This window comes from Polypterus senegalus, chromosome 10 (genome assembly GCF_016835505.1).
Source record: "Polypterus senegalus isolate Bchr_013 chromosome 10, ASM1683550v1, whole genome shotgun sequence".
Taxonomy (NCBI): Eukaryota; Metazoa; Chordata; class Cladistia; order Polypteriformes; family Polypteridae; genus Polypterus; species Polypterus senegalus.
In genome coordinates, this window is record NC_053163.1 from 140,036,336 (window position 1) to 140,054,019 (window position 17,684).

The window sequence follows — 17,684 nt, forward strand, 5'->3', positions numbered from 1 at the left end:
GTAAGTTCTAAGTGTTCAGAGTTAACCAATCAGAATACAAATCATGTCTAAGGGTCACTCAGCACCAAATGAGGCAAATCTGAATGGTCTTTAATAATAATAATAAAAAAAAAATCACTGACTTTTACAGGATTTTACTCCCGGGGGTCTATTGGTTGCATAGTGCCGACAAAACCACAGTCCATATGGACTTGATTATTATTATTGTTGTTGATATTAAGCTAGAGATGGGAAGAGGGCTAAGAATGAATTTCAAAGGTACTGCAATGTGAAGAGCATTACTAAGAAGTGCTGGAAAGAGGGCACCACCTGGGTGTTAAAAAAGATGAGAATGTCTATTCAAGAAGTCCATCTAAGTCTGCATGAATTTGATTTCAAGATGACGCATTTAAACTTGCCAAAGCTACATAGGAGACATTTAATGGACACAGGAGACCAAAGTTGGTCTTTAATTCCATAAGATATGGTTGGTGGAAAGCCAGCAGAGCTCATCATCCAAAGAACACAGCACCCACTGTCAGGTATGGTCGGGGAGAGAATTACACTCGTGGGTTTGGGGGGTTACTTCTGTTTCAACAGGGACAAGCAACTCTAGTGAAGGTGGTTTGGAATGAAGAGCTCAAGATTTTGTGATATTTAAGCACAAGATTTCCAGGAAAACTCAAGTTAAAGATGTACTGAAGCTTTCAACACAGTACTGTTCCAGTGCAGTGGTTCTCAATCTTTATTCCCCCAAGGTCCCCTAGTGGACCTCAAGAATACGGGAGAGTTACTGTAAATAATATTTACCTTCTTTGGGGGGGTTGGGGAATCTACTTTTGGAGTTCAGAGCACAGGGTCAGCAATTGTACAGCACCCTGAAGCAACTGCTCAAGGGACCAACGGTGTAGGATCCCTTCTGGCAGTAACGGGATTTGAACTGGCAACCTTCCAAATACCAGTGCAGATTCTTAGCCACTGAGGATCCATGCCATCATTTGCTGCAGACTTGACAAAGTTTCTAGGTTTTGGACTTACAGGTATTAATACAGATGTAAGAGCGAGAACTGGCAAAGCAAGAACAGCATTTGTGCAGTTAAAGAACATCTGGAACTCACGGCTACTCTCAGTCCAAACTAAAGTCAGACTCTTTAACTCAGTTGTTAAAGCGGTGCTGTTGTACGGCGCAGAAACGTGGAGAATCACAGCAGCTACAGTCAAGGTTTCATAAACGGCTGCCTTAGGAAGATGCTATCGGCCCAACACAATCAGCAACAGTGACCTCTGGCAGAGGAGGACTAACCAGCTACCTGCTGAAGAGGCGCTGGAGATGGAAAGGCCGTACTCTCTGCAAACCAGCGACCAGCATAACTCGGCAGGCATTACGGTGGAATCCTCAGGGCAAGCGAAAATGGGGGAGGCCAAGGAACACATGGCATAGGGAGGTGGATGCAGATATGAAGAGAAGAGGTTACAACTAGTGCCAGCTTGAGAGGATGTCAGAGGACAGCGATGACGAGAGGAACTTTATTTGTGCTCCACCGCTCCAGGCGCACCTTCCATTGATTGAAGCAGTGCTGGGATTCTTTTTTGCTTGAGGCTCTTCAACAGGCTTGTCATTTCTGTCTTCACTTCATCCATTGAAGAAAAACGTTCCCTTCAGGTCACTTTATATTTTTGGGAACATTTTTTCATAACTTAATTAGAGAAGCTACTTGATTATCCTCCGATTTCCATATGAATGGCAATTCAAATGTGTTTTCTCTCCACATACAACAATCAAGTCAGCGGAGAAGCTGAAAGTCAGGTGGGTCAGCACGGACACCGGTGTGGACTTTACAAAGTGGGCTCAGTGGCGTGTGAAGTCGAGTCGCAATATCAACTTCAGGCGACTCTCCCATCTTTGGTGACAATCTAAACGTCTTGATGCCTGTGAGGTGCAGCACCACCTTTTCATTTTTTCTTGAGGGGTCATGGTGAGCAACAAGCCTGCAGATTTTGTCTTCACTTGTGTTCCCTTCAGGTTACTTTGATTTTCGGGAACAAGTAAACATCACAGGGAGCTAAATCGGGCGAACAAGGAGGAGGATCGAGGACAGGAATGTTTCTGGCAGTCAAAAACTGCTTTACAGAAAAAGCATTGTGTACGGGAGCATTGTCTTGGTGAAGCACCCACCCCTCTCACGACCTGGGCGTTGAACGTCTTCCACATTTTCCTGTCCTTCCATGAAACGTCTGTGCCACTCAAAAACTTGTGTGCAAGACAAACTGTTATCACCGTCTACTGTTTTTATCATTTCATAAGTGTCTGTGGCAGTTTTGTTCAATTTTGTGAGAAATTTGATTTTGATTCACGGTTTGATTTTTTTCACCCGACATTATCGCAGCAACTTGTGTAGCGATTGTCGTGTAAATACTGAGTGGGCTATTCAGAAGATATAGCTGGCCGGTCAGCAGTCTGAGAGGGGATACAGTTCTATGATTCACGTCCGGCCAACTTCCAGACGGTTTTCCAGGAAAGCCCCAAGCCCAGTCCAGTTATTTTTGTGTCTCACCTCGTATAACCAGTAATTACCAAAAAATAGAATTTGGTCACTGCAGACATCATTTAAAACAAAACAAACTGCTCAATAATCATTTAGAATGAGTATTACTTTTAAAATTAAGCATACAATTGTTATGCATTTCTGAAAAATAATAAAATAAAAAGTGAGTTTTAAAATGCAGAACAAGTCGCTGCTGACATTTTTTCATACAGAAGCTACTTGGTTATCCTGCAGATTTAACAGGAACGGGAATGCAAATAGGTTTTCTCTCCACATACAACAATCAAGTCTGCGGAGAAGCTGAAAGCGGCAGGTAGGAGGTGGCAGCAGTCAGGTGGGTCAGCGCAGACACTGGTATGGACTTTACAAAGTGGGCTCAGTGGTGTGTGAAGTCGAGTCACCGTCTCCTTCAGGCGACTGTGCCATCTTTGGTGTCGAACTAAAGGTCTTGATGCCTGTGAGGTGCGGTACCTTCTTTTCACTTTTACCTGTGGGGTCATGGCGAGCAGGCCGTTCCCATTCTAACTACAGGTGAGTAGCTGTGATGTGTTGAGCAGATAAACGCGAGTGACCAGCAAACGCTGAATTACTGGGAGTATTTGAGGTGTCAATGAGATTATTCAGACATGATGTGGGCACTGGAGATGCATTTTAATGTCAGGTGTAAATGCAAGTTCGTTCACCCTTTATATGGATACAGTCTACATATGAAAAGGCACTATAAAGGGTTTTTTGAGGAAAATTGACACTTTCCAGATACTTAAGCTTGACACCTGTAGTTCGATTTTTAGTGATTGTAATATTTTGTGGCTATTTTATAAGTATGTTTAGTTAATCTTGTGGCTCCCCTAGAAGTTTAGTGGGAGCTGTGACACCCTGGTTGAGAACCACTGATCTAAAGTCCAAAAAAGACTTGGCAACTGCCAATCAGTGGCTACAAACAAAACAGAACTTTCAAGAAGGACCTACAGACATTGATGCCCGCTGTATGCGTAGGAGATTCAGCCGTATATTCACATGTCCATACAAGGGATGGCTACTGAAAAAAGAGTGGATACATTTAAAGATCAGGGATCAGTGGTAGCCCAAGATGGAGAATTGGATGCAGAGATAATCCACAGAGAGTGTAGTGTGGATGCAAATACTGGAAGAAGGGATCAGGAGGATTGTGTGGTCAATGAATTGAGGAGAAGGTTAAAGGGAAGGTGTTTATGACTGGGGCACAATCAGCAATGATGAATGGAGCCGAGACATGAGGCTCCAACGGAAAAGAAGTTACTTTGTAGAAGTAACAGAAATGAGAATGTTGAGATGGATGTGTTGAGCACAGAATAAGAAATGAGAGAATCAGAGGTACAACAGAAGTGGCAGAGATTATCTAAGAAAGTACAGGGAAGGAGATTGAAGTGGTATGGACATGTGATGAGGAGAGACAATGAATATCAGGGTGAAAGAGTGATGGGGTTGAAAGAACAGGGGAAGAGAAAGTGAGGGAGGCCAAAGCAAAGGTGGGGGAATAAAGTAAAAGATGATCAGAAGGAAAAAGGGCTTAACTGGCATGGAGTTGTGGGACTGAGCAGTTTGGAGAAGGCTGATCAGGAGTGTCAACCCAATGAAGAAAAAGAAGACGACGTCATACATACATGGTATAAACTCTGCCCTGTCCAGAGTCACCAATAAACTTTGGGATGTCGGACAATATTGGAATATCAGGAATAACATAACAATGGACAATAGGAAGATGAGCAAACCTAAGACAGAGGGCGAGGAGCCCAGGAGCTGCACATCAATGCCAACCATGCAGATCTCAGAATCTCCACCCTGCCTTGTTGAGTTTGACGCTTATAGTTGACTCCACTCCGCCTTGTCTTATACCCAGTGCTGCCAGGAAAGGCTTTGGCCTTCCATGACCATATAACTGGATTAAATGAAGTTGAGAATCTGTTGAAGGATTTGTTCATGAATGAAAAGCTTAATTTCAGCAGACTATGACGACTTTGGCAATGGTGACCAGTCCCCTTCCTCTACAGTGACCAGTTGAAGCCCCAGAACAGCAGCGGAGGACATTCTGTCTATCCTTCCAACCCACCCACTCCAATGATTGCCCACACAGTTCTGTAAGAGAAGCAGCTTTGCTGCAGACATACTCACCGGCCCAGGCTCTCGGTCTGAATCCATCGCAAGCCGCATGGCACCCCGGAGAAAGCCAAAACAAACAAAGAAAGAAGCATAGCTATTTTAGTCTGTAATGGCCAGTCAAGTAAGCTGAGAGATGACAAATAGAATTGAGTTCATCAGTCGGGTGGTCTGAAGGCATTGGACTGGAGAGCCACAGAGCGGGCTGCAGGTTCAGTTCCAGCTCTGGAAGAGTCACTTGACTGACCCGGGCTCCACAAAAACAGGAGCATGTTGGATAAAAGTCAAATAAACCAGTAAAAAGGAGCCCAAATCAACAGGGCTGGTACACAAGTTCAGTCTGAAGAAGATGCATTAGCCATGTTGGCCTTCACTCGGTTTTGGGTTGAGGATGGGAAAGGCGTAAGGGGGCATTTCACCTTTAACAGTAGCTTACTCAAACCTTCCATTTGAAAACAAATATATTTAATAATGTAAAACCTGCACTTCCCATTCTTAGGTTAATGGTGAGGTAGGGGCCAATGAAAAAAATGAAATAAAACAACAAAAAGAAGCTAGTACCTCTGTGATGGTCGGCGGCCATTGATGCCACATCCAAGTGGCTCCGCTCGTCTTTGGCAGCCAGCTGAGCTTGGGCCCCCAGGGCTCCCGAGAGTGCCAACAAGCTTGAGCTACCCCCTAGGGCTGCCAGGCTTGGGGCCTGAAGACTGGAAGGATGAGGGGTCATGGGCAGCCCCTGTGCATGCTGGGAGAGGTGCTGGGCTTGGAGCTGGTGCTGCAAACAAAGGCAAAGAAAGAAAGAGAAGGACAATGTATGCTGGTGACATATACGAGACTTACAATTCCTCAAAGCAAAAAAAGGGGGCAATGAAGGTGAATGAAGTGCAAATAAAATCCTGCGCCAGCGTGAAGTGGGCAGGAGCTCTTGAGGATTAACAGCATGGAAGGTAGCACATACCCAAGGGTGAGTTCAGAATGATGAATGCAAAAAACACCATTACATCAAAAAAGCAGGGAGAACATGAAGGGCACAATGGGAAGCAAGTGAGGGAGATCCTCTCCAAAAAAAGCAACTTTCTCCGCAAACCCATCCATCTAAAACAACGCTGTGTCCAAAACGAACGAGCAGCTGGCCTGAGGTCTGCCACCTTGCAAGATTTCTGCCAGGAAGAGTCATACCACCACGCCTAGAGTTGATGTGCTTATTATTAGACTATAATAGTAAATGGCAAAAAACACAAATCCAGAGGATCAGAGAATCTATCAATTAGAATTTGTACGCTTCAAGGGAACAGCATTATTATTTATTTCAAAACAGTGCTCTTCCACCTTAAAGAATAAGTGTCTCTGTCCGGTTGCTGTGTGTCTTTCATTCCAACAAAAAAGTCACATCACAAGCATTTGTAGCAATAAATTACATTGCATTTGTCATTCCAACAGATGGCACATTAAGCACTTTCTTACTACCAATGTTTGTGATGCACCATCTGTTGGACTGACAAATTCAATGCTTTTTATTATTACTGCGACAGATAGGGGCGCCATCGCTCCCTTGAACCCCTGTCCACGACTCCAGACACCAGGTAAAAGTCCAAATGATGACTTTACTTAAATGCCACAGTACACAAAGCACCCTCTCCTCCACTATACTCATACAAATCAATAATAATCACAAACAATAAACCAATCCTCCAACTCCCAGATGCATTGCCCTCCTTCCACCCAACTCAGCTCGCCGTCTGGGAGCTCTCACAGTCCATGTGATCCTGTACCACGTCCGGGTCAGGTAAAAGTTCTTTTCTTCACCCTGGAAGCCCGTCGCTCTTCCTTTGACGAACATCAGGGTCGTAGGGCACAAATAAGTCTTTGGTCATCCCTGCAGCTCCCTCTTGCGGCCCCTGTGGTATCCAGCAGGGTCGTGTATAAAAACTACATAGTCCATGACTCCCTGCTGGTCTTCGGGGCACCTCCATACTGCAGGGAGGGCTCCATCTGGCGGCCTGGGGGTATTGGATGACAAGCCGGCCAAAGGTCTCATTACATAAATTACAAAATAAATACTTCCTAATACATGGTGAACTACTGAGGTTTATGTTGACTGCTTAGATTACAACCCCTCTTAGATGATCAGCACAGCTAGTCTATATAGAAAATGGCAAGGGCTGTGTTTGTCTGTCACGCGATTACTCACGAATCCCCGGGGGTAGAACCTTCATCTCAGTCTTAATCAAGAGCTTATGATGTGATTCACGCTGGTGAAGCAAAAAATTTGGGTAGCAAGGTTATAAGGATTGGTGTCTTTCATACAGCAAACTACTCAAGAGGGCAACAGAGAAGAAAAGAACAGTGGCGACATCTGCCAAGCGTAAAGTGCATTGCTGTGGCCACTCATAGAAATAACAGGATGGGGATCAAGTACAGGAAACAGAATACACGCACAACAAAGAGATAAACGCCAGCACAAACTGATCTGTGCTCCTGTTCTCATACCAAACGGACGGTTAGGATGACAAAAGAACGGTGTGACATCTCCTGATCATCAAGTCAAACACAGGAGGATCTTCAGTGATGAAGGACGATGAGAGGAGAGCATCAATGCAGAGCCACTGAGCAGCTGGCTAACACACTAGGGCCACTGACATACCAGACATGCTCCATGATACAGAATGCAATGACGACGACGACGACACTTACATTGATGTTCTCTTGAAGAGCACTACTTACCAAGGTTACATCGGCGAGGCGCTTGCTGTGGGGTGATGCTATTTTCTCATATTAAAAACAAGACAATGTAATGGCCAAAGTGGAAATGTTCAGTTTGCACTATCTGAACCATCTTTATTTTATGTCTGGAGGTCCGCGCGTTTCCCCAACACGATTTAACTTTAAGGTCAAAACAGAAATAAAACAAAAAATCTCCCAAAATTAGAATCCAAAGCCTTGTGGTGTAACAGTTTGAGAAGGGTTTCTGGCAGAAGTAATTTCACAAAAGTCGTCACACTGTTGGTCATTTATATAAAAGTAGGTTATTATATAAAGGGTAGATTTATAAAACTTGGGCGCACTCAAACAGTCCCAAAATGTGCAGACATAACTTTAAATGTTAAAAAAACTCAAAAAACTGGGACATATAAAAGAAAGCTTGATAGGACCTTTCATATATTTATACCAACACTGAGCCACACGCACACAATATTTTGGAGAAACTGAGAAATGATCAGTGCTGTGCAAGTTCCCACCTCACAAGAACGAGCTCAAAGTTCAGTTCACACAGATTAAAAAGAGTCAATTCACATTTTACCATTTCCATTTTGAACTAGTTCATGTTCAGTTCATTTTGTATTTTGTAAAGGAGTGAGAATAAAATGACCCATGAGTTTACTTTTTTCAATTTCGCATGCCTTAAATTAGGCTATTACAGTGTTCTTGAATAAACTAAATTTATGATGACTTTATTTAAATACACTTTATTGAGTTATAATCAGCAAACACATATAACCACATATGCTAATATCCATCCATCCATTCATTTTCCAACCCGCCGAATCTGAACACTGGGTCACGGGGGTCTGCTGGAGCCAATCCCAGCCAAAACAGGGCACAAGGCAGGAACCAATCCTCGGCAGGGTGCCAACCCACTGCAGGACACACACAAAACACACCAAGCACACACTAGGGACAATTTAGAATCGCCAATCCACCTAACCTGCATGTCTTTGGACTGTGGGAGGAAACCCACGCAGACACGGGGAGAACATGCAAACTCCACACAGGGAGGACCCGGGAAGCGAACCCGGGTCTCCTAACTGCGAGGCGGCAGCGCTACCACTGCGCCACCGTGCCGCCTTATGCTAATATCCTCCCAGTCAAAAAAGAAATTAATTTGATACAAGTATACATATAAATTACCGCTCGATTTCCAACCGTGTGACACAAATGGTAACTGTGGAGCTTTTTATACCCCAAGGTGTTTGTAATCCACATCTCAAAAGACATGCAAGTTAGGTTAATGGACGACTCTAAACTGCTCCCATATAAATGTGAATGAGGGTTGTGTGTGAGAATGTGTGAAAGCGGGACTTGTGATGGACTCACACCTAATGCCACCAGCACAGACTCCAGGATCACGCCAGCCTGAATTAGATTAACCAGGCCTCCAACTGTGATGGCATCCATTTATTAGGTTTAGAAGGCCAGTCATTGAGTTACTGTGTCAGCAACAATGGCAGGAAGGGAAACCTCTGTACACGTGTGGGCCCGAGACAGAAATATCCTAATGAACCTCACAATAGCATCACAACATATCAGCCATTTAGCACAAGCGTTATAAATGTATATTATGTAACGCTTCAGGCCAAAAGCAAACATGCCCCGTATTTTGTAACGGCGTAAACAAAATGCAACACCACATCCTCTTAAGATCGCATAAAAATAAATCTAGTAAACAACAGTCTGATCTTGCCAAACTGCAGATATGAAGCCATTAATAAAGTCGGCAAAATTCACTGGACAGATTAAAACTCCCAGGAACCCGCGATTGTTCGGGGTTTCTCGGTACACCATTGAAGTCAAGTCATTTCAAATCGGCGTCAGTTTACTACAAGGAGGCTCAGCCTCGGCCACAGCTTAAAGTGCAAAAAAATAAAATATTCAATGCGACGCACACATCTAGGGAGAAGAAATTTAGAAGATCTGTTGCATGTGTGGCATTAAGCAATTTAAAAAAAGGTGTCAGTTTGTAGCGGCGCTACAGGAGAGTGAAAACTTCAACTCCCAGCAGTCCCTGCAGTGGTTCCGATTGGTCATCTGCTGAGGGTGCAAGGGCTGCTTGGGACAAGGAGGCCAGTTACACTGAAGGGAAGGGAAGTCTTTAGTTGTGTTGTATCTTGAGCTGCCTGTCTGTTTGCCTTCCTGTGGATTCCGGTTTGGTCCTCGATCGTCTCCTGTTTTGGGTGTATCCACTGTCTGGTGTCTTCCGCTGCATAAGGACTGTTGTCGGCCTGCAAAGAAAGGAGCGCTACCGATCCCATTCACATGTCATCATCTCATCAGGAAATACCAGTAGGACTGAATGAGCTGATATCTGGACTATCTACCTTCATCATTTCATTCCATCAGTTGTCGTTTTTCATGGCCTTCATCGTGTGTTGATTTTGTTAGTCATTTTGTTATTGTTGAATTTGTGTTTAGTGTGTATCACCAGAAGGGAACTTGGGTGGGATCGTTGTAGTGTTTATAGCTATATTTAATTTATTATCGTTTAATACAGTCTCCTATTTGTGTTTTATTACCGGTTGCTTTTTTTGTCTCTGTAAGAGAGTGTGTGCGAGAGTCGGGCCAAAGCTGGGTGCGTTCCCAAGATCCCCACTAAAAAATAAATAAATCGCCGTCAAAGGCAGTGAGAATCTTAGCTGGGTTTTTTAGTCCGTTACAAGTTCATCTTTAAGATTGGCACATTATAGCTTAATCTAGGGCTACATTGAGCTTCTAAAATGTCACATTGTGCGACTTTTCGAGCGATTATTTATATAATCGTAGTGTTGGCACACTTCATTGGCTCAGTCCTGTAATGTGACATGCCCAGTGACTCACTCCGTCTAGTCTGGGAGTTGATTCGATAAAACTGAACAGGTTTCACTTTGCTTAAGCCGTGGAGACCAGGAGTCAGGGGAGGTCATCATGAAAAGTAAAAAACTAACAATGATAAGTATAAAATAAATGTGTCCAATGGTCTGTGCTATAAATTGGTTTTCTGTATGATTCCAATAATTTGGATCCTTTTCATGGTCAAAATCGCTGAATTTGCACATTTCCTGTTTAAATACATTGGAGAAACGCGAGGTGCGGTAGCGACGAGTCTCACACCTCACCTCGGACTGCGCTCTCCCTCACATACTGCAGGGTTGATGCATGCAGTTGGCGCGTATCTGTTGCTGTCTCTCTGTATATCGCCAATCTAATGTTTGCAGACACGTTTACTATACACCCTGACTTTCCACAGTGTGTCTAATATCTTTAATGAATGTGTGTGACATATTTAGTCTTGCTGATCAGACACAAAACCAGGGTGAAAAGGCACAGGGTGAGGCAGACAGTACCGTGCCGCACCGAAGAGGGCGCACGTGAGCCCAACAGGTTCTTTTACGCAGAGGCTCTGGGCACCAAGAGGTTAGCAATATCAGAAAGTCAAGTGCATTGCAGCAGTCCGTTTATTTTTTAGTTCCGACTGACTGACAAATTGGAAGGTTATACCGTATAACGAAGCTTAAAAATTTCTCAAAACTGGACTTCAGTCAAAACAGGAAGTAATAAATAACGGAAGACCAACACCGGAGCTAAAGGGTTTGCTTCAAACTAAGGGACCCGAAAAGACTGGCTGTGTGGCTGTCCTACAAGAAGCCGCCTTTACTGCTTTCTGTGCCTTTTGTTCTCAACTTGTAACAATGTCTGGACTAACACGGGATATTGTGACAAGAAACATTTACAAAGAAGCCTGCAGTCAGTGAATAAGCTACTCTTGTGGGTTCAGATATTTGTAAATCTGACTCTGAAGGAGTCTGTGCCTCAACAGCCATGAACCTCACCACACGTCACTAGTGGGGACAGCTCTATGGATATTATTCACACCAAAATTAAATGCAATCCAATGTATTCATTACATTGAAATGCAAAACCAACCAGAATACAGTGAATGTTTAAATAAAAAAAAAAAATTACACTAAAAGACACATTGCCATTAATCCCCCTCGTTTCAAACACACTTGTCCCATCGTTTGTGCCACTTTCTGAAGCAGTTCTGGAACTCCTTTCTTTAGTTGTGCAGTCATTGCAACCTCAATTGTTCTGAATTGATTTGAAATGTTCACCGTTCACAGTCCTTTTGTCTTTGGGGAAGAGCCAGAAGTCGCATGGCACCAGATCCAGTGAATAAGGTGGAGGAGGACACACCGTAATATTTGTATATGACAGAAATTGCTGTACCTAAAGCAATGCGAGACACGGAGTGTTGTCATGATGGAGGAAGAAACCATTTGCAATTTCTCAGGTCGTTTTCTACGCACAACATTTCTTGAATGCTCATCGTAGTGTTCCTGGGTACAAACTCAGCTCACGAAATTCCCTCAAGGTGAAAAAACACAACCACATCCTCACCTTGATGTTGGATCTTGATTGACACGCAAGACATCAAGACAGCAACTAAAGACCTTCGCGAAAGAGAACTTCCAGAACTGCTACAGAAAGTGGTAGGAATGATGGGTGTCACACACGTGGGTATCCTTCAATAAGGGCGCATAAATAAAGGCGAGCTTCAAAAGGGCGAACTCAATTGGGCGCAGCGAATAAAGGCAAACACAACAAAATTATTACAGAAAATTTATTAGATAAAGGCAATGATTGAACGTATAAAATTATCTACGAACGCCTTTATTCGCCGCGCTCAATTGAGGTCGCCCTTTTGAAGCTCGCCTTTTTGTGTACGCCCTTATTGAACAGAACCACACACATGCACTTAGGAGGCAGTCAACAAGCTACAAGGTGAGTGAAATATCGCAAGACGAAGGGTTGATTTCTCTCTCTGTCATTAGACTCATAGAAGAAAAATTATGTTAACACTAATGGTACTGCTATATATACATACATATACATACATATATACATATACACATATACACATACACACATACACAATTTTTGTGGACAATTTATGTGCCACATATGGTAAACATGTTGAACATGACGACGAACAGGTTGAGACATTCCTGTAAATCATCTTGTACATATGAAATATGTTTTGTGAATAACCTCTTTCCGCCATTCAAATGTTAACATAATTTTGACTCGCCCTGTACTTCCGGATTCACAAAATGGCCACCCAAAGTCATGTCCGTTTCCTGTTGATGACGTCACTTTCGGTTCCTGCTTCAACGACAAAATTCCTGCTCTCCCATGATGACATCACTTGCGGCACAGCCCAATGGCATCACTACCGGCCACCAGCTTTAATGTCATTTCCTGCCACATCATTTCTGACCACCATTATTTTCTGTATAAAAATCACCATTTTTCCAACTGTCTGTAGTCAAATGCTTTGGTTTTTGATCGCTTTCATTATTATTCTATAACATCTGCTGGACATTATACAGGGTCATTCCCCAACTCTTGATTTTGTGGACTCGATTTCTTTCATATTACATGGGATACGCATGTTCGAACCAATGGGGATTAATGGCAATGTGTCTTTTACTGTAATTTTTTTTTTAATTGATGGACACAATATACAGTAGTGATCACATACAACTCTCAAAACTTTACATACCTTTAAAAAGAGATTTTAACACAGAAATATACTTTCGTACTAATGGCAGGGCAGGGGTATCACTCTACAGGAGTGCAGATTTCTTGCATAAACAAGATCATTTAAAAAAAAAACACTGTTGGGCAGAATGGGTTCACGTGCCGAGTCCTCCCTGCGTGGAGTTTGGAAATCACTTTGAGTTGCGAGAAAAGTGCTATATAAATATAAAGAGTTGTTAGTTAAAATGTAAACTCGTATGATGCCAAGAGCTTGAACGTATTACAGAAGTTATTGCTGGGATGCCGGTTGCATCATTTCCGGGTCAAGTCACAGCATCATGGCAGGCTGGCACCTTGACAAGACATTTGCACTTCCTGTTTCCACGAGTACCCACAGTACACACAACCCACACCCCCTCATCCAATGCCTACTCAAATTCTTGTGGCAAAACCATTAACAGAAGCAATCAATGAGGGGGGAAAAAAAAAAAGAATGAAAAGATGAATACACACTGTGGGAGGTAGAGGGGGGAGTCCACGTACCCCTATTGCAGCATTTAACTCCCCCATAGTCACCTGCTTGGCGCGCTCCATGGCCTGGACCACCTGCTGCTGGTGCTGGAGGGGGAAAAACAAAACACAAGTATGTGTAAAGTTTTGGGTCATTTGTTTAGTGCGAGGCTTATATTAAAATATCCTGAAGCCCCCCCACTTCTCCCCCAATCCCAATTAAACAAAAAGAAAACTGGGCGAGGGGGGCCATTGGGACAGTCAAAAAAAAGAAGAATAGGACTTACCTCTTGTGAGAGGAAGGGGATGAGCTGTGCGCAGATCACATTCAGCCTTTTGGCTATTTCCGTCTGTAACGAGAGAAGGAAGGACAAAGCGTTCACGCACATTTTTTAAATTTAAAAAGTGTCATTGCAACCACAGGGGTTCAGCTGGCACGCCACAAACACTACATTCAATAGGGCACCCTTAACATTCAGGGACAGTCTGAATGGTGGTGCCAGGAAATATGTTCGACAAGTAAGAGGGGGGTCCGCTGACCAATGAAAATGAGATGGCACACCCCCAGGCATTCCTCTCCAGACCCCAAATAAACACAATAAAGTAAAAAAAAAATCTTTTTTATGAAAAAAACATTGCAAAGGGAGGCATGATCAAAGGCAGAAGTCAAAGTGAGACAGTCAAACGAAATCCTCCTGCCCGTATTGGGTCTTCCCTGTCCATCCAGTGGTGCCAAATAACATAACTAGCCTTACTGCCATCACGGCCTCAGTTACACGAGTTTGATTTGGTGAAGTTCACCCAAGTAAACTAGGGTAAGGAGCGCGTCCATTGTCTCCCCGCGAGTATGCAGACCCCGACATCTGTTTCACATGGACGATTTTGGCACAACGGCTCATAAGACGACGTAATCCATCCTGAAGGTAAACACATTTAAATCTCCGCCAGTACATTTATGGGAGGCCAACAAGGAAAAAAACGGGCTGCTGCTGGAAGAGGTGTTGGCAAGACCACAGGGGTAAGCGCCCCCTGGTGGTCTGTCTAGGGTCTCCAAAGCCTGAGTGCAGTGACAGGATCACTGTGCTGTAAAAGTGGTGCCGCCCTTTGGATGAGATGTAAAATTGAGCTCCGGGCTCTCCGTGGTCATGGATACTTTAGGCCCGTGAAGATGGGTACATGCAGGTTTTAGGATTGCTGGATATATACCCTAAATGGGTATACCACCTGCACTTCAGAACAGCTAATCCACCTGAAGTTAAGCGTGTTTGGGCCCGGCCAGTACTTGGATGGAAATATTTGGGTTGCTGCTGGAGAAGGTAGGGGTTATGACCAGCAGGGGGTGCTTACCCTGTAGTCTGGAGGTGGATCCCAGTACCCCAGTGCAGCGACAGGAACTCTTATGTGGCAAGAATGGGACCCCAATTCAGATATAAAATATCTGGGCATCCTTCAAAAAGAATGGAGTAGACCCCACAGGATCGACAAACTGAAAATTACACTGCTACTTATTTACAGCACACCCTGTGTCAAATAATGGAAATGGTTTTTAGTGTAAATTTACAATATGATGCAGTCAAAAAAAAAAAAAATTGGGAGTGGTCTCCCTTCGACTTCGTATACTCGGATGTGGGGATGGATATTTGAGGAGTAAACCACAAAAAAATTATTTTTATATTATGTACATTAAACTAATCGACAACAAATCAAATAAATTAATATACTGAACAATTATAAAAGTTGAATAATTCGGACTTCCAGTTAGTGGAAATATCCAGAAAGATAGAAATCTACATTTTGTTTCTAATACTTGTATGCAAAACTTGGTTGACCCAAGTGAAAGCGTACTCAGGTTATCGTGTTTACACATACACACAACCAATTCCAAAAACGGTATCTTCAGACTCAGGGAGGTCTAAAACGTCGAGATTCACCAAAATTTCAAACTTGAAATTTTTGGAGGATTCGAATACTTTCCCTATACTTCATATACAAGAAGGTCAGGGAGGTCTAAAACGTCGAGATTCATCAAAATCTCGACATTGGATTTTTGTACAATTGCAATACTTTCCCTATACTTCATGTACGAGAAAGTAAAAATTAAGAAATTCTAAATACCATCAGATATTTAAATGACAGAAATCATTGTTTTTTTTAAGATCATCTGAATACCTATTTTAATTGTGGCAAAATAAGCCCTTTCATATTTGAAGAAATTATAAAAATGTACACATATCATACCATTCAGGTACAACGTAGGCCCACGACACATTTGTTGGCTTTTCCAGTAGCCTTCCTTTACATAATCTTAGCCAGTTGGTGATGCCAGTCGTCTAATGTGACCTACCCAATGACTAAGACCAACTAGTCTGTGATTGGCTATGACGAAGTCTCGTTAGTCAGAGGGGCAGGCTGTGTATGCAGGAGAGCAGACAACCAAATGAGCCAATGAACGCTCATCCACCACTACAGTGCATAGAATGCAGCAAAGAAGAAGGAGGAACGCACGTGTTTTGAACCTCACAAGTAGAAGATGAGCTCGTCGGTCTGATGTCTCGTGTTTTATGTACCCTAACAGAATTGGTAGGGGTTGGGGAAGAAGGGCAGAGATTGCAGCTGAACTCACCGCAGCGGTTAACCCTTTGCAAAGCACCAATCTGTCACGTGACACGCTGTTGGCTGTCAAAAAAAGGGGCAAGCACAGCTGAGCTGGAAAAATTGGCATTCGGTCGATAAATGAGACGTGTGCTGTGATTTCCAGTCGTGTAATCCGACTTGAAGCTGTGCAGAGAAGATCAACCAAGTGCATCTCAGGACTTGAGGACATGTCCTACTGTGACAGACTAGGAGAATTAAACCTGTTTAGTGTCAAGCAGAGGAGACTGCATGGGGACCTGATCAGGTCATCAACATCCTTAAAGGCACCGATAAAGCAGATCCAGCAGAATTCATTCAGCCTAATAGTGAATCTCATAATCGAGGACACCTAGTGGAGATTGAGGAGAAGTGCATCTAAAACTGAAGCCAGGAAGCACTTCTTGACTCAGAGTTGTGGGACACGGGAACAAACTACAGAGACATGGAGTTGACACAGAAACCTTGACAAGTGTTAAGAAGAATCAGGATGAGATATTGGGACAGCTTAGCGATTAGCTGAACAAACAGGCTTGGACTGCATGGTCTCCTCTCGTTTATCAAATTTCTTTTGTTCTTTTCCATAAGATATTTGATATTTAGATTGCTTTGCGATGGACTACTGCAGTATCCAAGGTGGGTTCCTGCCTTGCTGCCGGTGCTGTCTGGATGGGTTCTGTACCCCATGATCTGATTCTAAACTGTTTGAGGTAGATTACTATTTAGACTGCAAATAACTTCTGCTCCCCACCCCAACATCCAAGCTCCAAATAAAGCCTATTACAGTCCTAGAACAAAAAGTACCGAATTTAAATTTTTATTATAGCTAGCGATATACACAAGTGACTCATTCGCATAAGTCCTTGCTTATAGTGTTGAAATGGCTCCACTAAATTTCTGTAAATTCACAGCAATTTTGTAAATTTCTGACAGATGGATAACCGGTGGGGGTATTAAAAAAAAAAAAAATCTTTTAAAAGGCCTGCAGGTTGCCACCTGACATTTTCATCTTTCTCTCTTTTCTAAGTTGCTGATTTGTGAGGGCAGAAGAAGAAATCAAAAGCAGGCAATGCTTAAAATAAAAACAAAAAGAGACTTTTGCAGATAATTTGTACCTGTAGACCTATAACTAGTTAGCCAGGCTTGGAGGCTTGAAGATGATGAGGATGATGAGGGGGTGCATCATTATCATCATCATCATCAGCACCCCATCACCAGTCACAAGGACTGGTCCAGGACGCAGAGTGTCACATACTATCAATTCCTCATAAATATCAGCTTCTCCATCAACGGTGGACCCCCCCTTCTTCACCTCAGCTCCACAGCAAATTGCTTGTAAATGATTTATTGATGAAGGGAAGCGCAGCGTGTCGCATCCACCTCCCCCCTTCCCCTTCTGCCAGACACAGAGAAAGCCTTTCCCCTTTCAGCGGATTAATATAAAAAGATCCATCACCACCTTCTCCTGGGACAGGAAATGATTTCTTGTTAGTGAATATGCCAGCTCCTAAATTACCTCTTCAGATGGGCCACAAAAGAGAGAGAGAGAGAGAGACACGGGTGGGGGGTGGAAGACTTAAGAGTGGG

General features: G+C 43.3%; 1 protein-coding gene across 5 annotated transcripts in view; it reads right to left on the minus strand.

Moving 5' to 3' along the window:
• The window catches only part of tle2a (TLE family member 2, transcriptional corepressor a), a 127,791-nt gene that overhangs the window by 48,712 nt on the left and 61,395 nt on the right, over window positions 1-17,684 (minus strand). For 2 of the 5 annotated variants that reach the window (XM_039766866.1, XM_039766870.1), the window contains 4 exons: window positions 13,754-13,816; window positions 13,470-13,574; window positions 5,223-5,436; window positions 4,677-4,732 (listed from right to left, as the gene is read on the minus strand). In XM_039766866.1, the coding sequence (XP_039622800.1) occupies window positions 4,677-4,732; window positions 5,223-5,436; window positions 13,470-13,574; window positions 13,754-13,816 (438 nt within the window). The remainder of the gene's footprint in view (window positions 1-4,676; window positions 4,733-5,222; window positions 5,437-13,469; window positions 13,575-13,753; window positions 13,817-17,684) is intronic. The other 3 variants (XM_039766869.1, XM_039766867.1, XM_039766868.1) reach the window with 3 other exon arrangements.